At 41.8% G+C, this 22,375-nt stretch overlaps 1 protein-coding gene across 1 annotated transcript in view; it reads left to right on the top strand.

The window, feature by feature from the left end:
- LOC134929631 (1,25-dihydroxyvitamin D(3) 24-hydroxylase, mitochondrial-like) overlaps positions 1-22,375 on the top strand; it is a 110,685-nt gene that overhangs the window by 70,238 nt on the left and 18,072 nt on the right. The window contains exons 7-9 of the mRNA XM_063925214.1: positions 11,072-11,214; positions 18,015-18,181; positions 20,909-20,987. Of these exons, the coding sequence (XP_063781284.1) occupies positions 11,072-11,214; positions 18,015-18,181; positions 20,909-20,987 (389 nt within the window). The remainder of the gene's footprint in view (positions 1-11,071; positions 11,215-18,014; positions 18,182-20,908; positions 20,988-22,375) is intronic.

Here is a 22,375-nt window from a genome sequence, read left to right as displayed (position 1 = left end):
CCACAGCAAGAAATACTCTCTGAACTTCTGTGTCCAGAATCATCCCGAGAAAGGACAATCTCGTTGTCGGTTCCAACTGAGACTTTGGAAAATTTATGATCCAACTGTGTTGTTGGAGTATGGACAGGGAGAGTGTGATGTTCTGCAGCAACTGCTCCCTGGATCTTGCCTTTATCAGGAGATCGTCCAGATAAGGAATTATATTGACTCCTTTTTGACGAAGGAGGACCATCATCTTCGCCATCACCTTGGAGAATACCCTCGGCGCCGTGGAGAGACCGAAAGGCAACATCTGGAATTTGTAATAGCAGTCCTGAATCGCAAATCTCAGATAAGCCTGGTGAGGAGGATAAATGGGAACATGCAGGTAAGCATCCGTTATGTCTACCGACACCATGAAGTCCCCCTCCTCCAGACTGGAAATCACTGCCCTCAGTGATTCCATTTTGAACTTGAACCTTTTCAAGTAGAGATTCAGATTTTTTAGGTTTAAAATTGGTCTGACCGAGCCGTCCGGCTTAGGAACTACAAAGATGCTTGAATAAAACCCCAGTCCTTGTTGTGACAAGGGTACCAGGACTATGACCTGATCCTGACATAACTTTTGAATTGCCGTTGTTACTGCCTCTCTTTCTGGAAGAGAAGCTGGCAAGGTCGATTTGAAAAATCGGCATGTGGGGACATCTTGAAACTCCAGCTTGTACCCCTGGGATACTATTTGTAAAACCATGGGTCCAGGCCAGATTGAATCAAACCTTGACTGAACAGTTTCAGACATGCCCCCACCCGAGCGGCCTCCCGCAAGGGAGCCCCAGCATCATGCTGTAGATTTGGCAGAAGTAGGGGTTGACTTCTGCTCCTGGGATCCTGGAGACGCTGCGGACTACTTTCCTTTTCCCCTTCCCCTACCTGCAAAGAAGGGGGAACATTTGGCTTTTTTGTATTTGTTGGGCTGAAAGGACTGCATGTGAGAGGGATGTGTCTTTTTTGCCGGTGCAGGAGCATAAGGCAAAAACGTCGACTTACCTGCAGTAGCCGCCAATACTAACCCATCCAGCCCATCACCAAATAAGGCCTCACCTTTATATGGGAGAGCCTTCATATTCTTTTTGGAATCTGCATCCGCGTTCCACTGGCGAATCCATAACGCCCACCGAGCCGATACTGCCATGGTAGCGACTGTTGAACCCAAGAGTCCAATATCCTTCATCTCTTCTAGCATGTATGCGGCGCGTCTTTGATATTACCTAACTTTAGGAGTATCTCATCTTTATCAATCGTGTCAATTTCCGATGATAAGTTGTCTGACCATTTTTCAATCGCATGACTCACCCATGTGCAAGCAATTGTGGGCCTCAGCAGCGTACCATTGGCAACATAAATGGATTTTAATGTAGTCTCCATTTTGCGGTCTGCTAGCTCCTTTAGCGAAGCCGTCCCAGGTGCAGGGAGAATCACCTTCTTTGTCAATCTAGACAGGGCACTGTCTAACACCGGGGCCGACTCCCATTTTTTCCTGTCCTCTAAAGGAAAAGGATAAGAAATCTGAATCCTTTGGGGAATGCGAAATTTCTTTTCAGGATTCACCCACACCCCTTCAAAGAGAGTATTTAGCTCGTGGGAAGGAGGGAAAACAACCTTAGATTTCTTTTCTTTATAGAAATAGGCCATCTCCTGAGGTACAGGATGGGCTTCTGTAACTTCCAAAACTTCCCTTATAGCCACAATCATATATTGTATATTTTTCACTAATTTATGTGGGAACTTTGTGGTCAGCGGTGAGGTTACTTTCGGTCACCCGCTGACCACAAAGTTCCCACCATTGGTTACAATGGAGCGCATAGGCGCTACATTGTAACACTGCCGTGTGCCGCCTGTCAGACAGTACAGGAGCACACAGCCGATCAGGAGGGTGCCACAACGTGGCGCTCCCTGATTGGCTGAAGAAACCCTCTTAGACATAAGTCAGAGGGGGTTTCTGGCATTCGGGGAAAGGGGTCCCATGTGAAAACATGGGGCCCCTTTCAGTTCGTGGTCGGGTGTCCGTTTTTTTATTTTTACAAGTACGTGGATTACAAATGGATTTCCCGAGGAGCCCTCTACACTGGATTTGGTGAGTTGAATTTTTTCAACAGGTACACCATGGATTCTACATGGAGAAGAGGACCGACCCTCGTGTGAACATAAGGTAAGTATGTGTATATGGTGGTGTGTATGTATGCATTAAAGTTATACTTTCAAGGTGTGTGTGTTATGTCTTTATTGGGGTATTTTTTTAGTAGTAGTACTACAGGTACCAGCGGGCCCGGTTTTCTGCCGAATGCTGGTACTTGTGGTTCTCCAAGTACCAGATTGCGGGGGAGGCTTGCTGGGACTTGTAGTACTACTACTAAAAACAATATTCATAACTTACAACAAAGGCTATCAGCCCCCTATCCGCAGCCCATTGGATGGGGGGGACAGCCTCGGGCTTCCCCCCTAGGCCCTTGGGTGGCTGGAGGGGGGGACCCCTTGATTTAAGGGGTTCCCACTCCTCCAGGGTACCCCGGCCAGGGGTGACGAGTTGGGTATTTAATGCCACGGCCGCAGGGCGCTGTATAAAAGTGACCCCCGGCTGTGGCATTATCTGTCCAGCTAGTGGAGCCCGGTGCTGGTTACAAAAATACGGGAGACCCCTACGCTTTTTGTCCCCCGTATTTTTGGAACCAGGACCAGACGCAGAGCCCGGTGCTGGTTGTTTAAATATGGGGGAACCCCTGTCAATTTTTTCCCCATATTTTTGCAACCAGGACCGGCTCAAAGAGCCCGAGGCTGGTTTTGCTTAGGAGGGGGGACCCCACGCAATTTTTTTTTAAAGCTTAAACATTTTTTTTTTTTTTTACAAGGTGCACAATGAAGCCCAGCACAGATCTCTCAGATCCGGCCGAGATTCATTGTATTAAAGTCGGCAGTGTTTTACAAGTCACTCACGTAAAACACTGCCTAAAAAATCGAATGACATCGACATCGGAAAAACCGAAAATGCAGAATACGGCAGCTTAGTAAATTAGTCGTAATAAATGCAAAAAGTTGCATATTTACACTTTCGATGTCATTCGTGATTGAACTTTGACCTCAAACGGAAAATTACGAATGTTAGTAAATTTACCCCTCTGTGTCTCTAAAATGGCTTCCTCAGGGGAAGAACTCCCTGCCTCAGACATGTCCCACGCGTGCACACACACACCACAGACACTCTGGGACTTATAGGGGACAGACCCACAGTAAAATCTGTCAGAAGGACACAGTTAGGAGCATCCAGTTCACAACCCCAGCACCAGTACACAATGTCTGTGAACACAGAATGGCCACTGACACAAGCGCTTTTTTATAGTGTAAATACACCCTGTAAAGCACCAAATTCACTGTGCCCCCCCTTGTTTTGCACCCTCATACTTGTATTCAGTAGTGTAGGAGGACCAGCATTGTCTCTGCAGCTGAGGAGAGAGAGAAAATGGCGCTGAGCAGTGTGCTGGCTGACTGAGGAGGAAGCTCCGCCCCCGCAATGGCGCGTTTCCCCTCAAAGATTTTTCACCTAATATTTATACTGGCGGGGGTAGGGCTGTGCCTTGGCATCTTATGCCCCCTTTTAGCCAATTTACAAGGTTATTTGCTGCCCAGGGCGCCCCCCTGCACCCTGCACCCTGCAGTGCTCTGTGTATGTGTGGGCAGCAATGGCACGCTGCGCTCCCGCCAGCCGCGCTGTACCTTTAGCCATCACTATCTTGATTGAAGATTCATCTTCTAACACTCACCTGTCTTCTGACTTCTGGCTCTGTGAGGGGGGTGACGGCGCGCTGTGGGAGTGAGCATCTAGACACGGTTAGCGTTCAGTACCCTTCAGGAGCTAATGGTGTCCTGTCAGCCAGAAGCAGAGCCATGAAACTCTTTATGAAGTTGGTTCCTACTTCGGCCCCCTCAGTCCCACGAAGCAGGGAGACTGTTGCCAGCAGTTCTCCCTGAAAATAAAAAACCTAACATAAGTCTTTTCAGAGAAACTCAGTAGAGCTCCCCTGGAGTGCATCCAGACTGCCTGGGCACATTTCTAAAACTGAGGTCTGGAGGAGGGGCATAGAGGGAGGAGCCAGTTCACACCCTTTGAAAAGTCATAATGTGCCCATGGCTCCTGCGGAACCGTCTATACCCCATGGTCATGAAATGGACCCGAGCATCCTCTAGGACGTATGAGAAATATTGGTGCCTAATACAGCTTCAGTATTAAGAACAGATTTTCATCAAAAGGATAAATTTACAATTTATATGTTCACCCACAGATGTAATTTCTAAAAGTCAAGTCATAATCACAATAATGTAATCCTACTTTATATCCGCATGGTTGTAGATATCCTCCAACTCCCTATTCCTCCATATATAACCGATACACTAAAAAGGAGAAAATAATTCTAAAATAGTGAAATACCATTTATTAATTTACATTAAAAACACAAGATATCCACCATCCAAAGACTGAGCAGCGTACCAGATTTTGGTGGGTATAAAATCCACACTCCCAAGTTTACATGTACAGTTAATTCCAGTGGCCTCCTGAGTATAGGTCCTGGAAACTGCTTGTAATATGGAAAGGAATTCACCAAGGTGTTTTCCTGGTCACTGTCCATCCACTTTCCAAACAAAAAAGTTCACAGTAACAGAGCATTAGCTCTTAAATACAATGCACATTAGAATGCCATGACATAAGTCACTTAGCCATACTGTTACCATTTATCCCAGACTGGGTAAAACCAATAATGGCATGGGTTGGCAACTCATTGAAGCTGGCACAAGTCACAGGTTCAATCTTGAGGGATAATTACATAGTACGCTGACGCTCTAAGTAATTTGCACCACAATGTCTTTGAGGACTTCAGGAAGCCTGACACAAACTTGTCTATGCAGGGCAAGATTGTTCAAAGAATAATTAGCATAAGAGTATATCCTTCAACATACAGTACTGACTTGTTTATATAAGATGCATACAAAGAAAAAGGTTGCAGGTGCACAATTCAAACATTACCAATTTATTAATAATAATAATTGCAAAATTTTATTGCAATTATTATTATTAATAAATTGGTAATGTTTGAATTGTGCACCTGCAACCTTTTTCTTTGTATGCAGTTCTACTGAAAGGTCTCCGCAGGGTCGCACCTCTCATTACCGGTGTGCACCCCAGGACCCCTCCCCTGTATATCTAATGCTGTGTATTCACATACACAATAGAAGGCCAGAGACCCCTTCTGCCTGGTGGTAGCACCCACGCCCACCTGTCCTATATATTGGTTTTAATTAGGTTCCTGACATTTCTTAGACTGCATGCAGAGCAAGGTGAGTCCTGCACAAATGTATATTGGATTATCAGATGGGGGTGCATTTCCGGGGTGTGGGTCCCCCTGGACTGTTGTGGCTGTTTTGCCTCAGGAGCAACACATATTAACACTTATTTTCATATTTACTTTCATCCCTATCGTGTGTTTTGTTTCAATGTAATTCATTTCCTACCTTCACTTTTCACTACTTTACCTCTCACTACTTTATCTCCCCCTTCATTACCTCTCACTAATTTACCCCTGCTGTTTTCAGCAGCCTCTTTCACTAACCTATTTTCACTTTTTCACTATATATTTTTTCACTTTTGTGTTGCCCTGGGGTCACTCAGCTGCTTCATTTTGGGGGGTCTCGCACCCTAGATTTGTACCCCCCAAAATGTTAGGGACTTGCCCGACTAATGAGGTCACCTGGACGCGGTGGGCAAGCCGTTACTTATGGCCATAACTATGCGAAGAACCTCGCTTAAAATGCAAAATTTTATTGCAATTATTATTATTAATAAATTGGTAATGTTTGAATTGTGCACCTGCAACCTTTTTCTTTGTATGCAGTTCTACTGAAAGGTCTCCGCAGGGTCGCAACTCTCATTACCGGTGTGCACCCCAGGACCCCTCCCCCGTTTATATAAGATACAGTAGCTTAATTTTGCATCTACAATGGTGAATATTTCCAGGTAACTTGAAATTCCACCTCATACCTTTGCAGTGGAAAGGAAATGCAAGTTTGACCATGTGCTATTCATTAGAGATGAGCGCCTGAAATTTTTCGGGTTTTGTGTTTTGGTTTTGGGTTCGGTTCCGCGGCCGTGTTTTGGGTTCGAACGCGTTTTGGCAAAACCTCACCGAATTATTTTTGTCGGATTCGGGTGTGTTTTGGATTCTGGTGTTTTTTTCCAAAAACACTAAAAAACAGCTTAAATCATAGAATTTGGGGGTCATTTTGATCCCAAAGTATTATTAACCTCAAAAACCATAATTTACACTCATTTTCAGTCTATTCTGAATACCTCACACCTCACAATATTATTTTTAGTCCTAAAATTTGCACCGAGGTCGCTGTGTGAGTAAGATAAGCGACCCTAGTGGCCGACACAAACACCGGGCCCATCTAGGAGTGGCACTGCAGTGTCACGCAGGATGTCCCTTCCAAAAAACCCTCCCCAAACAGCACATGACGCAAAGAAAAAAAGAGGCGCAATGAGGTAGCTGTGTGAGTAAGATTAGCGACCCTAGTGGCCGACACAAACACCGGGCCCATCTAGGAGTGGCATTTTTGTTCTCCATATTTTAATAGGCACAACTAAAAGGCACCTCAGGTAAACAATGGAGATGGATGGATTGGATACTAGTATACAATTATGGACGGGCTGCCGAGTGCCGACACAGAGGTAGCCACAGCCGTGAACTACCGCACTGTACTGTGTCTGCTGCTAATATATAGACTGGTTGATAAAGAGATAGTATACTCGTAACTAGTATGTATGTATAAAGAAAGAAAAAAAAAACACGGTTAGGTGGTATATACAATTATGGACGGGCTGCCGAGTGCCGACACAGAGGTAGCCACAGCCGTGAACTACCGCACTGTACTGTGTCTGCTGCTAATATATAGACTGGTTGATAAAGAGATAGTATACTCGTAACTAGTATGTATGTATAAAGAAAGAAAAAAAAACCACGGTTAGGTCACTGGTATATACAATTATGGACGGGCTGCCGAGTGCCGACACAGAGGTAGCCACAGCCGTGAACTACCGCACTGTACTGTGTCTGCTGCTAATATATAGACTGGTTGATAAAGAGATAGTATACTCGTAACTAGTATGTATGTATAAAGAAAGAAAAAAAAACCACGGTTAGGTCACTGGTATATACAATTATGGACGGGCTGCGGAGTGCCGACACAGAGGTAGCCACAGCCGTGAACTACCGCACTGTACTGTGTCTGCTGCTAATATATAGACTGGTTGATAAAGAGATAGTATACTCGTAACTAGTATGTATGTATAAAGAAAGAAAAAAAACCACGGTTAGGTGGTATATACAATTATGGACGGGCTGCCGAGTGCCGACACAGAGGTAGCCACAGCCGTGAACTACCGCACTGTACTGTGTCTGCTGCTAATATATAGACTGGTTGATAAAGAGATAGTATACTCGTAACTAGTATGTATGTATAAAGAAAGAAAAAAAAACCACGGTTAGGTCACTGGTATATACAATTATGGACGGGCTGCCGAGTGCCGACACAGAGGTAGCCACAGCCGTGAACTACAGCACTGTACTGTGTCTGCTGCTAATATATAGACTGGTTGATAAAGAGATAGTATACTCGTAACTAGTATGTATGTATAAAGAAAGAAAAAAAAACCACGGTTAGGTCACTGGTATATACAATTATGGACGGGCTGCCGAGTGCCGACACAGAGGTAGCCACAGCCGTGAACTACCGCACTGTACTGTGTCTGCTGCTAATATATAGACTGGTTGATAAAGAGATAGTATACTCGTAACTAGTATGTATGTATAAAGAAAGAAAAAAAAACCACGGTTAGGTCACTGGTATATACAATTATGGACGGGCTGCCGAGTGCCGACACAGAGGTAGCCACAGCCGTGAACTACCGCACTGTACTGTGTCTGCTGCTAATATATAGACTGGTTGATAAAGAGATAGTATACTCGTAACTAGTATGTATGTATAAAGAAAGAAAAAAAAACCATGGTTAGGTCACTGGTATATACAATTATGGACGGGCTGCCGAGTGCCGACACAGAGGTAGCCACAGCCGTGAACTACCGCACTGTACTGTGTCTGCTGCTAATATAGACTGGTTGATAAAGAGATAGTATACTACTAATATTATATACTGGTGGTCAGGTCACTGGTCACTAGTCACACTGGCAGTGGCACTCCTGCAGCAAAAGTGTGCACTGTTTAATTTTAATATAATATTATGTACTCCTGGCTCCTGCTATAACCTATAACTGGCACTGCAGTAGTGCTCCCCAGTCTCCCCCACAATTATAAGCTGTGTGAGCTGAGCAGTCAGACAGATATATAATATATATAGATGATGCAGCACACTGGCCTGAGCCTGAGCAGTGCACACAGATATGGTATGTATGTGACTGAGTCACTGTGTGCTGTGTATCGCTTTTTTCAGGCAGAGAACGGATTATAAATAAAAGTGGTGGTCACTGGTCACTATCAGCAAAACTCTGCACTGTACACTACTGAGTACTCCTAATGCTCCCCAAAATTAGTAAATCAAGTGTCTAAACGGAGAGGACGCCAGCCACGTCCTCTCCCTATCAATCTCAATGCACGTGTGAAAATGGCGGCGACGCGCGGCTCCTTATATAGAATCCGAGTCTCGCGATAGAATCCGAGCCTCGCGAGAATCCGACAGCGGCATGATGACGTTCGGGCGCGCTCGGGTTAACCGAGCAAGGCGGGAAGATCCGAGTCGCTCGGACTCGTGAAAAAAAACATGAAGTTCTGGCGGGTTCGGATTCAGAGAAACCGAACCCGCTCATCTCTACAAAACACAGTGGCTTCAAAATACTGCATCAGCTGCAGACCCTAGAAGCAAGATAAGGATGGCAGAATAAAAATTATTTGACAGCATAGGAGAAATATTAAAAATATAACATAACCTTGGACTGTTTTGGAAATGGTACCATGGTAATGACAGAATAAATGTGACAGAAAAAATGTACATTGAAAAAAAGTGTGGTTCCCATACACAGAATGAAATTGGCAATTTTGTTAAGAAGAGGCACTAATTATTAAGTAATGGAGAATATATTTGTGATATTGCCATTTACTTCTTTAAACATACAGTAACGTAAATATAGAGTAATAGTAACTCAAAAAATAAAAAAAAATGCAGAAAGTTCAGTTTCTGCACATTATTCCCCAAAATCGAAATGATAAATGTGTACCTATGTAGTGTGACAAAGTACAGTATGCATACAGAAAGAATAACACATGTTTCACCGATGATGACTTACTACCCAATGGCCACACTTGTGAGCAAGCCACCAATGGTGAAACCCATGTTAGACCAATAGAATACCAGTCCTCTGCACAGACCGGCATTTGGAGTTGAGTGCCTAATTCAGCTTGGATCACTATTGAGACAGAAATTGTGATTTTCTGAATCCTGCTACTGCTAAAAATTGCATGTGAAGAACCGCACAGAAAAGCAAAAGATGCCCACCGATGCCATTGCAAAATAGCGATGCATACGCAGAAATCAAGTACCATCGACAATTGTGGTTGACCCAGGGCTACTCAGAATAATGATAATGCAGTTGCACCAGCGCCATGACTTTAGTCGAAATGCATTGCAACTGACGTCAAATACACACCCCGAAAAATGGCCACGATCCGCCTGCGTTTTCCAACCACTCCCCAGAAACACCATAGTAACACGCATAAATGGTCACTTTTCTGTCAATCAAATTGCGATTGCATTTCATTAAAAATGCGTTTGCAATTTAGCCTTCATGCACATGCAATAGGATCGCAGCGCATGCGTTGTCTGCCGATAATCGCCCGATTTGCTATTTTGCAATTTTGCAACTGAAGCTGAATAAGGCCCTAAGACCAGTATCTTCCCTTTAGCTACATATTTTGGTTATTATGGTGTTTTGTTATATTACTCAGCAGTAGAAAGCAGAAGTACTTGACCACAATCTGTATACCTATAACCATACTAAGCTAATTTCAATAGCAGCATTTAACTCTGATATTGTTGTGTTTACCATTAAAATGGTTACCAATATCATTGCAAATTGACATCAAATTTTGGATTATGTTACCGGCCACCTGAGAATAATTTACAACTGCCATCTTATTTCTCTATATGTATCAGGTGCACTCCCACTGTGATATGGAGTAATTATACCCTGCACTAGGTTTTCCTACCAGGGCCCTTTCTGCAACCCTATCCAAAAGCAGATACACCTCTTTTCCTGTTATCTGCTACTTAACACACAGGAAAACAACAGATACAGCTGTCGGCCCTCACCCTAAGCTCTCCTTTATATATATGCTAGCACTGGTACAAAATGACTAACACTAGATTTTATCAGTTCTGTTAATTGTGTTGATGATTTATTCATTCTGCGGTCTAATTGTGGTCTCATTTATTAGGTTCCTTTAATACTTGGGAAATGTGTGATTCTATTTTATTGAGGCTTAACTTCTACAGTTATGAGTTGTCCCACTTTTTTATATTTTAATCTATCAATATTTTTTTTTTAACTCTCATTTTAATAGTAGCCAATTGACTTTATATTACTTTATTAATGAAAGCTACATTTTATCGCAATTGCATACATTAATATTATTTTCTAAAGTATGCCTCCCATAAAGAATCTTCATTCCATTCATGTGTTGATGCTCATTTGTGCCAGCTGCTTTAAATAGTCACCTTTATCACGTAGACCATGCCTACTATGGCTTTTGCATGTTACTGTTTGCATGCTCCAGCTTTGTGCTCTTCTGTATCCTGCCTGCTACCTGGTAACTTACTTTTTCTAGTTAACTAAACCTTTGTCTATGACTATGACTGTCCAGTTTGCCACTTAATCCAGACCTTGCCTATAATACCTGCTATACTGATTTACTGACCCCACTTTGCTGCAAATTTATGTTTTATTTATTTCCTTTTATCTGTATTTAATTGCCTCAGCAAAAAAGTATATTGATGCACGACTAAATTCCAGCACTGCTAAGAAGGATGACTTACTTACTGCAATCTGCTCTGATCAACTGCTCACAAAGAAACAGCTGCCTGGTCTTCTTACTGATCTCCAGATTGGAGGAGTAGAAACTGTAAGTGAATATTACTATGTATTAATGAGGAATAGCAATAGTAAAATTTGCCAAAAATTAAAGCTGAATTGTAAGCTAGAGGTCATCTCCTTTCCTCCCTCCAAGCAGTCATGGGCTCCATGGATCTCATGGACCCAACTTAAACTATGCTGTGGAGAGAAATAAGCAGGAGGACAATTAGAAGTTGCAATCTTGGACAAAGCGGCTACTAATTGGTACTTCCTGTCATTAACATCTTTGGATGTCTGGGACTGAAAGGGAATTTATAATGGTCTTGGAAAAAAAATTAATTTGGCCTCACATAACTGGGACCAAATCTTCTGTATGCAGGACAAACTCATGTACCCTCACTCACTTACTTTAGAAGGACTCTTTTACTATTAAACCACTCACATGGCTCATCTTTGCATTGTAGACTAGAGGCAGCATACTTTGCATTTTATTGCTTTTCTATACTGCTTTTAAGTCATCTGAAATAGTGATACCTACCTAGATCAGTGTCCTCCTCAGTAGTTTCCATTATAGTTCCATTAATACTGTATTTAGCTGTTGGAATTTTGAAAGTTTAAACCTAAGTGCATTATTTTGCATTTCTTGGCATTTAATTGTAGTTGCCATGCTCTTGACCATTCCTCTAGTCTATCTAGACCATCAATCATTTGTTTTACCCCTCCTGGTGTGTCTAAATAGTTGCATACCTTTGTGTCATCAGCAAAAAGGCATACTTTCGCTTCAATACCATATGCAATGTCACCATTACAGATCCCTAAGGTACTTTACTAGTAACCTTTCCCTCCTGCAAATGCGCTCCATTTACTACAACGCTTTGTTTTCTACCCTGCAACCAAGACCTTATTCATTCAACCAAGCTTTCAAGTTTATTTAACAGTGTATGATGTGGGACAGTGTCAAAAGCCTTACTAAAGTCTAGATAAGCTACATCTAGCCCCCCCCCCCCTTCATGATCTATTCATCCAGTCAAAAAAGTAACTCAGATTTGTTTGACATGATCTCCCCTCTGTAAATCCATGCTGTTTGGGATCCAGTAAATTTCTGAATTTTAAATATTCTACAGCTCTTTCAGTTTCCCTACTACTAATGTAAGGCTCACTGGTCAGTAGTTGCTTGCCTCTTCCTTGTTTCCATTTTTGTGTAGTGGAACTACATTTGCTCTTTACAGTGGAACTCCTCTGGAGTTACTCATGTAGCTAGTGACTGGTTGAATAATTCTGTGAATGTTGCTACTAGCACCCCCTTATGCTCTTTTAAGATCCTTGGTAATGGCAAATTTCCCATTAGGCACATGATGCAAATGCCAAGGGGCGGCACTTATTTGGGGGTGGCGGTTGGATGCTTGTACCAGTAATTGCAAAATATTTCTACAGTACTGTACCATATGCATCTTGAATGGAGTGAAAATGGATATCACATGCACATAATGCTCTTATAAGCTGTCCTACTTAGTAAATATGTATACATAATTAAAATGGCATAGTTAGTGTATTTTTTATTATTCTATCAAATTAGCTTTCATCAAATGAGGTCTTATAACCAATTAATAAAATGTATAAAATTAGGCAGGCAGGGGTGGCCATTACTGTTGTGCCTAGGGGCTCCCTCACCCCTAAATCCACTCCTGATCCTTGGATGTACAGTATACGATCTGACCATACTGATTTTTCCAGTTTTAGCTATGAGAATTCTGCTTCTTCTCTGTAAATGTACTTGCATATACCTCGTTTTTATTAATATGCTTTCAACTTAATGGTGGCCCCTTCCCTTTTCTTTTAGTAGTAAATACTGAGCGAAAACAATTATTAAGATGATCTGCTATTACCTTCTCTCCCTCGACAAGACTCCCAATCTCCATCGTTAGTCCTATTATTCATCCTTTTGTTTTTCTCTTTTCACATATACAGTATATCTAAAAAAATATTTTACCTGTTGACTGGGCCATTTTCTCCTCAGCCTGTGCCTTTGCACATCTGATTACCTTATCTCCTTCTGTCTAACAAGAAACATCTATTTGTCTTCATTATTCTGTGTCTGCTTATATTTCCTAAAGGTTAACTTTCTTGCTTTCACAAACCACACTGGCTTCTTTTTCCTTGTGCTTTTTCTAACCGTTTTGTTACCGTCTGTTGCCTTTAGTATTGCACCTTTTAATTCAAAATCGAGTACCATGGACAATTGTGGTTGACCCAGGGCTACTCAGAATAATGATAATGTAGTTGCACCAGCGACGTATTTTTAGTTGCAATGCATTGCAAGTGACATCAGATACACACCCTGAAAAATGGCCATGATCTGCCTGCGTTTTTCCAACAGCAGCATTTAACTATGATATTGGGGGTGATTCCGAGTTGTTCGGTCGCTAGCTGCTTTTAGCAGCATTGCACACGCTAAGCCGCCGCCCTTTGGGAGTGTATCTTAGCTTAGCAGAATTGCGAACGAAAGATTAGCAGAATTGCGAATAGAAAATTCTTAGCAGTTTCTGAGTAGCTCGAGACTTACTCACAAATAGCGACCAGTTCAGTCAGTTTCGTTCCTGGTTTGACGTCACACACACGCCCAGCGTTCGGCCAGCCACTCCCCCGTTTCTCCAGAAACTCCCGCGTTTTTCCCTGGCACGCCTGCGTTTTTCCGCACACTCCCAGAAAATGGCCAGTTTCTACCCGGAAATACCCACTTGCTGTCAATCACACTACGATCACTTCAACGATGAAAAATCTTCGTTCGGGCGTGAGTAAATCTACTGAGTTTTGTGTTAAAATACTAACCGCATGCACACTCAAACCATGTGCATGGGCATTTTTGCCATAATCGCTCCGTTGCGAAAATCGGCAATGAGCGAACAACTCGGAATGACCCCCATTGTTGTGTTTGCCATTAAAATAGTTACCAATATCATTGCAAATTGACATCAAATTTTGGTTTGTGTTACCGGCCACTTGAGAATAATTTACAATTGCCATCTTATTTCTCTATATGTATCAAGTGCACTCTCACTGTGATATGGAGTAATTATACCCTGCACTAGGTTTTCCTACCAGGGCCCTTTCTGCAACCCTATCCAAAAGCAGATACACCTCTTTTCCTGTTATCTGCTACTTAACACACAGGAAAACAACAGATACAGCTGTCAGCCCTCACCCTAAGCTCTCCTTTATATATATCCTAGCACTGGTACAAAATGACTAACACTAGATTTTATCAGTTCTGTTAATTGTGTTGATAATTTATTCATTCTGTGGTCCAATTGTGGTCTCATTTATTAGGTTCCTTGAATACTTGGGAAATGTGTGATTCTGTTTTATTGAGGCTTAAATTCTACAGTTATGAGTTGTCTCAATTTTTTATATTTTAATCTATCCATATATTTTTTTTACTCTCATTTTAATAGTAGCCAATTAAATTTATAATACTTTATTAATAAAAGCTACATTTTATCGCAATTGCATACATTAATATTATTTTCTAAAGTATGCCTCCCATAAAGAATCTTCATTCCATTCTTGTGTTGATGCTCATTTGTGCCAGCTGCTTTAAATAGTCACCTTTTTCATGTAGACCATGCCTACTATGGATTTTGCATGTTACTGTTTGCATGCTCCAGCTTTGTGCTCTTCTGTATCCTGCCTGCTACCTGGTAACTTACTTTGTACCACCTCTCCTGCACTCCTTTCAAGTTCCTTCACTCTGCCAAATAATCACTTATACATCTTCCAATCTCTGTCAGTCAGCCTTCCTAAAATCTAACACATTTGTTTTTGTGTGGGATGAGTCAGTCTCTGTCTTTATTCTACATCATACTGCATATTGGTTTTCAGCCACATTTACATGATATGAACAAACAAACAGTGGGAACTAGGGCCCTCATTCCGAGTTGATCGCACGTAGCAACTTTTTGCTGCTCGTGCGATCAACTTGACTCCACCTATGGGGGAGTGTATTGTAGCATAGCAGGGCTGTGATCGCTTGTGCAGCCCTGCTATGCTAAAAAAGTTTCCTGCAAAACAAGACCAAGGTCAGACTTACTTACCCTGTGCGACGGATCCAGCGATGAAGGTCCCGGTCCTGACGTCAGACATCCACCCTCAAACACCTGGACACGCCTGTCTTCGGATCTCCACGCCCGGAAAATGGTGAGTATCCGCCCCGGGAACGCCTCCCCGCTGTCAATCTTCTTGCGATGGCGCTAGTGATCACTTTCTTCTCTCTTCTGGTTGTTGCCCAGCGATGGCTGTCGCTGGGCAATGACACGTGTGCGCATTGCGGTCGCCGCACATGTGCAGATCTGACCCATTCGCACAGCAGCGAAGAACCGCTGCGTGCAAACAGGTCGGAATGACCCCCCAGAAACAGTACCATGAGGTGCTAAATGCCTACGTAATTCAGTCCAGACATGATAAATGAAACAATTTTGCAATCAATGCAAAATGTTCAAATGAATGTGGAACGAGTTGTAAACTTATAGCATCATTTCATGCTTTTCCTGCTTTTATGGAAGAAATTATTGTACTGTAACTACAGTATATGTGTGATTATTGCTTTTTTTAAACAGTAATATATATTTCAATTATGCAAACTGTAATGTTACAAAGCAACAGATAGCTTTTTTTCCCCCAAGGCCACACAGCAGAAAGGTTATTTATAGTACCGTTCTCAGATGGATTCTCACAATTGAAGTGTAAAACTTATACTTGTATTTCTATGAAAAATACACAATCATTCCTGGTTGACTGACATCTAAAGATCTCAATTTATCACATGACACTAATATATCCAGACGTGACTAAGGGCTGATACAGAGTTGAAAGTAAATTAGGTATATGTTGCTCAAAAAATAAAGAAATGTGCTCTGAAAAAATTAACATGTTTATCCCTATGCAAACTGCAAAGCTGTGCTTATCCCAAGAGCAACATTAATATACTAGCTACAAAAAGGTTTATTTTCCTTAGGTCCAGTCCACATTTGCATTAAAACACTCTCACTGAACGTCACCCTATCACACCCCAATTCCATCTCTTGGTCATAAGTGCAGATACCGCCAAAATACATATAATTGCATTGATTGTACTTGAGTGCACCCATTGTATACCCGGGTGTACTATGATTGGCCGGCTGTTGGGATCCCGGCACCCAGCATACCGGCGCCGAGATTCTGACCACCAGAATGCTGGCAGCGGGGCTAGTGCAAAAGAGCACCTTTGAGCTTGCTGTGGGCACGGTAGTGCGCTACATGCGCCACGCTATTTATTCTCCCTCCAGGGGTGACGTGGACATCTTAAGAGGAAGAATAGTTGTCAGTATACCGGCTGTTGGGATCCCGGCTCTGGTATGCTGAGCGCCAGGATCCCAACAGACGATATATCGAGAGCCTCCCGTATAACCTCATCAAACGGATGAGCATTCAATGAAGCGGTTCCGGTATGAAAGATAGATAGTGTCTAGTTAGACAGTCAATAGATAGACACCATATGTTAGATGGACATTAGGTCGACAGGGTCAAAAGGTCGACAGGGTCAAGAGGTCGACATGGAAAAGGTCGACAAGTCAAAAGGTCGACAGGGTCAAAAGGTCGACATAAAAATGGTCGACATGAAAAAGGTAGACACCATGTTTTTTGCATTTTTGTGGTTTGTGTGGATAGTTTTGTCATCTGGGACCCCCAATTGTAGAAAGGCATACCCTCGCGGGGCTCGCTTTGCTCGCCATGCTTCGGGCACGGTGGCTCGCTGCGCTCGCCACAAGGTTTATAACCAACTCTATGCCGACATGGATAGAGAAAGTATGAAATAATCCAAAAACATGTTACATTTAAAAAAAAACATTTGTCTATCTTTTTTATGTCGACAATTTTCACGTCGACCTTTTGACCATGTTGACCTTTTGACCTGTCGACCTTTTGACCCTGTCGACCTAATGTCTGTCTAATATATGGTTTCTATCTATTGACTGTCTAACTAGACACTGTCTATCTATCAAACGGATAGGCAATGAAGCATCATCCCCTAAATCAGGGGTTTTCAAATGCAGCCCCTCGCTGTCACAAAGCTATATAGGGCAGTACAGATGGTGTAATTGTTAACATTACTGCCTCACAGCATGGTCATGGGTTTCATTCTCACCATTGCCCTGTGTGGAGTTTGTATATTCTCCACGTGCTTGCATGGGTTTCCTACAGGTACTGCACTTTCCTCCAACAACCGAAAAATACAGTTGTAGGTTTATTGGCTCCTGACAAAAAATACATAAAAATAAATGAACCATTGTGCGTACTGTAAGTGTGTGTGTGTACACGTGTTTACAGCAGAGTAGATAGGCCAAGTGGTTCCTATCTGCCCTCAAATTCTAGATTTCTGTGTTACACGTCCCAGCATTCCCTGACACAGTTTTAGCCTGTGGCAGAACATGGGTAGTTCTACAGCAGTTGGAGGGCCGCATGTCGAATCCACTGCCTTTAAGTTTTCTTTTCCAGGCATCTACAAATCAGCTAGACAATCTTTCTAAAGTTATTGTTCACATCCTCAAAAATCTAGAACGTGTTTGTCTTTGTGTTTGTGATATTCTAGGCATACATCCATATCACATAAGTATTTCTGAGAAAACTGTAAAATGTAGTGATTGTAATATTTTACAAAAATGTATATCCTAGTTATATATAATTGAACATCTGCTAACGAGTCTATGTATTTGACACACAGAACAAATACAGTTTTGTGATGTACAGTACCTACTTTTTTTATAACACTATAATTACCTTATATTGAAATCTAACTGAAATTCTTGCTTACAGACAGCAAATTCTTTATTGTGGTTGATATTTCATCTTTCAAGACACAGTGATGTGCAGGAAAAACTTCTAGAGGAAATCCAGAATGCTTTGTCACCAATGCAGTCACCAACTGCTTATCATTTACAACAGATGCCATATCTGAAGTCATGTATTAAGGAATCTATGAGGTTATAATCATTATTATTATTATTAACTTATTATTCTTATTTCAATAGAATTAACTTGTTTTACAGAGGTTGGGAACGAAATGCCGGCATGCCAACAGTCAGGGGACCAACAGCGGCATCCTGACAGTTGAAATCCCAACATGGAGTGTAAAGAAGTCTAACCCTGCCCTAATGCTAACCCTCCCTTTTAGGTGCCTAACCCTAACCCCCTCCTGGGTGGTGCCTAAACCTAATCCCCCCTCCCCACACTCTAAACCTAACCATCTCCCCTGCCCCAGCTTAATCCTTATCCCGTGGTGGTGCCTATCCCTAACCCCCATCCTCACACCCTAAACCTAACCCCCCTACACACACACCCCCTAATCTTAAATTCCATGGGGTTTGACTAAACCTAACCCCACCATCCCCGGCGTAGTAATTACCCTGACCGCTGTGTTGGAGAGCGTGATTCCGATAGCCAGGATTCCGGCATTAGGTTTCTGTACCCTTTTGGGATTCTGGTGTTGGTATTGTGTAGTGAGTCGGGATTCCAGCGCTGGTATCTCATGCGCCGGGATCCTGACCGTTGGGATAGTAACCACATCCCGTTTTACAGTACTGATCAAGAATAAGGACTGTACTATAAAAAAGAAAGTGAGCGGGCCTTGCATACTAAGCATAGTGTAATTTGGTAACATTGGATATAATTTTACATGTGAAGCTTTTTACTGTACATGTGTGTCCAACTTAAGCCAAAGCAGTATTCCTAACATCCAACTTACATCAGATATACCAATGAGTTTACTTACCTGAATAATAGCATGCAGTTTTACACTGTCAGTCATACATGGAAATTACATTTTCTATATATACTTATACAAAATATAATGTAATGAAGTGTCATATATACAAGAAAAACTAGGGTTTTGATAATACTATTAATACATGCAAAAGTAGTATTGCCTATTTAACATGGGAGTTTTCCTGTATTAATGGACATGACAAATAAAGATTACAGATACTCGGCTGCTACTTGAGTTATAATCTAGTGATGACACTAATGAATGAAGAACTACTGTATCAGATGTAGGAGTCATTGTGCAGCCAATCAGAAATGGCTAAATAGTATTGCTGGTGTCATCATAATCATGTATATTACAGCAGGCATCTCCTGAGAGTTGTTTGTGAGGAAACACTTACTTTATGTACAGAACCTTTCCTTTCTCAACTGACACTTAAATGCTTGTATACATCTTCTCCAGACATACAGTGCTGTAAGTCTAAGATACAATCAAATTTATGTATGGATTAATTAGGAAAGACTCACAGATGAATACAGTGATGTACCCAGAAAGGAAGTGAGCAATCAGGGCTATAACCCCTCATAACACACACACCTTCTCCATAGTCACTTTGGGTGGCCACAACCTCCCTCTACTCCTTGGTGCCTTATCTCCTTCCACTGGATTAATTTACATTCTACTCTAAATGATTCCCAATGTGCATGTGTCTTTTATATGCTCATGAATACACTCTAGCTGCATTTAGTAGGAAGTGAACACTGAGCTATGGTTGGAACATAAAATCACCAAGTTCCCATAGTAATATTCTGAAGAGAGCTCAGAGATACCACTCCACCCCTTGGGGCCTATTCTTTGTCATATTGCACATATATGGGCACATTATTTATAGAATCCCCTGTGATGCCCATATTTGTGGTGTGTGCATATGTGTGAGAAATATAATGGGAGTATTGTCCCTGGAAATGTGACCTAATTAAACTTGGACATATCTCCTGATCTGCTTTTAATAGGCATTTATTTTGTACACAATGAATTACTGGTGTAAAGGTACTGTGGTGTCTATTTCATAAGCCTTGGAGAGAGATAAAGTGTAGCGAGATAAAGTACCAACTAACCAACCAGCCCCTGTCAATTTTCAAAATCAGCTTCTAACTTAGAAGCTGATTGGCTGGTACTTTATCTCTACCCACTTTATCTCTCTCCAAGGCATAGGAAATAGACCCCTGTGTGTAATGATTAAGATAATGGCTCCAGTGGCACTATCTAATCTAATCAATTATTGCTTGTTTATTGACCTCACTAGCTGATAGTACTGTACTTCATTAATGCTATGTTGTGTTGTGTTTCAATATATCAAGTTAAATTATTTAGCATTTCCTAATGGACTACCATAGGAAAGAAGATTGCAATTAGATGAGAGCAAAGTAATGGCCTTAGTAGTGAAACCTGCCGTCCCAGGTTCTACCTAACTTCTAGGGCACAGGTTCTCAAACTCGGTCCTCAGGACACCACACAGTGCATGTTTTGCAGGTCTCCTCACAGAATCACAAGTGAAATAATGAGCTCCACCTGTGGACTTTTTAAAATGTGTCTATGAGTAATTAATACACCTGTGCACCTGCTGGGTTACCTGCAAAACATGCACTGTGTGGGGTAATGAGGACCGAGTTTGAGAACCTATGTTCTAGGGTAATTAGCTGCCCTGCAGTGGCAATACAGTAGTTCTGCCTATTCATGGAGCTACTTTCACATGCCTGTTATGTGCAGCTAAGCAGTTTACCTAAACATTGAGTTTATTACACCTGTCTGATGCTTAGGAATTAATTAATTGTTGTTTGTTAAATCTTATGATAGCCTGGAATCAGCAAAATAGACAAATCAATAAAACTGTACAAGAGTTTCTTTTATGATTTATTCATGGTTATCAAACACGTTCTTGTTTTAGATTGACCCCTACAGTGCCGTTTACCAGTCGGACATTAGAAGATGATACAAACCTTGGAGGATATGTGATTCCTCGGGGTGTAAGTATTACTGTTTTTAATTTATGTATTGTCTCCTTTTATTGCATGTTTTTTGCAACATCCGTTCTAACATATAATATAATAGAATTATGGTGTATATATATATATATATATATATAGATAGCAGGGGTACTTGCCGACACTCCTTTCCAAAGTTAAACGTAAGGCCCTGGTGCCATTCCCAGCTGTAGCAGCAGCACAATATACGGGGGTCAGAGACGGCACTCTCCGGACTTTGTAAGCAGGAAAAAACAAGGCTAAGAGCCCTTAAGCAGCAGTCAACATGTCCTGACGAAGGTTTTTAAATAAAACCAAAACATTGAATGCTGCTTAAGGGCTCTTAGCCTTGTTTTTTCCTTCTTTCAAAGTCCGGAGAGTGCCGTCTCTGACCGCTATATATATATATATATATATATAGATCCCACACAATGGAGGCACTCGGCGAAAATAACTGACAACACCACTGCCGGTACAGTCTATGTGACACCTATCAAGGTGAGTATCATGGAATTCTATAAAGCTAAGGCTCTACTGTAGGACACAGTACAATGCAAATTAGGTCATAGTACACACACATTAAGATACAGATTTGTTTTATTTTACCGGAGAACTTCAGTGAAACTTCCCCCGCTGCAAAGAACTTTCAACGATTCAAGAGCAATTTCAATTAACATACCAGAATGAATCATATAGTACAAGCAGACGTATGTGCTCTGAACAATCTTATTGCATTTAAATTACAAGGTACAGTAACAATGACGTTTAGAACATTTACAATTGGGGCCCCATATAACCACAGGTAGATACAGTCTTGAGTGCATTCGGACTTAAAGGTTAGGTAAAAGTATTGAGAATGGTTGTAAAGTCTGTGGGGAACAAGTAAAAGTTTATAATATGGAGTACTGCTGATCCTGTTTGGATTGTTGCAATATTTTTCCTCTCTGTGAGCGATAAACAGCACAGTTTAGCAATCTTTCCTGGTCTCAGTAACAACTATACTTTTGGTGTCCTTGTATCTTTCCGACAAACCCGGTCTATTGTAAGAGCTTAGGGTGTTTGCTAGTAACTGCCAGCAGAGAATTATACTGTTGGCTTTAATACTCCGTCTCTCTCATATAAGCTATCTACCACATACGCGTAACTGTGTCACTTTCTGAGTGAATAGTCCTCTGTAATTGATCCAGATGATCCGGCTAAGCCCCTTTATTACTGTTCTATGAGCTGTAGCTCTCAGTTATGGGTACTATGCTGCATTTCCCTGGACGAACTATCTCAGGTCACAGGCTGCTAACTCAAACTGCAGTCAATTAGTACTTAGGCATCTCACAGTGTTAAGCTGTTCCTGTGTGCAGCATCCAATTGCTAATACCAGCAGTAGTCTCTGTAAT

This window comes from Pseudophryne corroboree, chromosome 5 (assembly GCF_028390025.1).
Source record: "Pseudophryne corroboree isolate aPseCor3 chromosome 5, aPseCor3.hap2, whole genome shotgun sequence".
Classification (NCBI taxonomy): domain Eukaryota; kingdom Metazoa; phylum Chordata; class Amphibia; order Anura; family Myobatrachidae; genus Pseudophryne; species Pseudophryne corroboree.
This window is presented reverse-complemented; position numbering and strand designations above follow the sequence as displayed.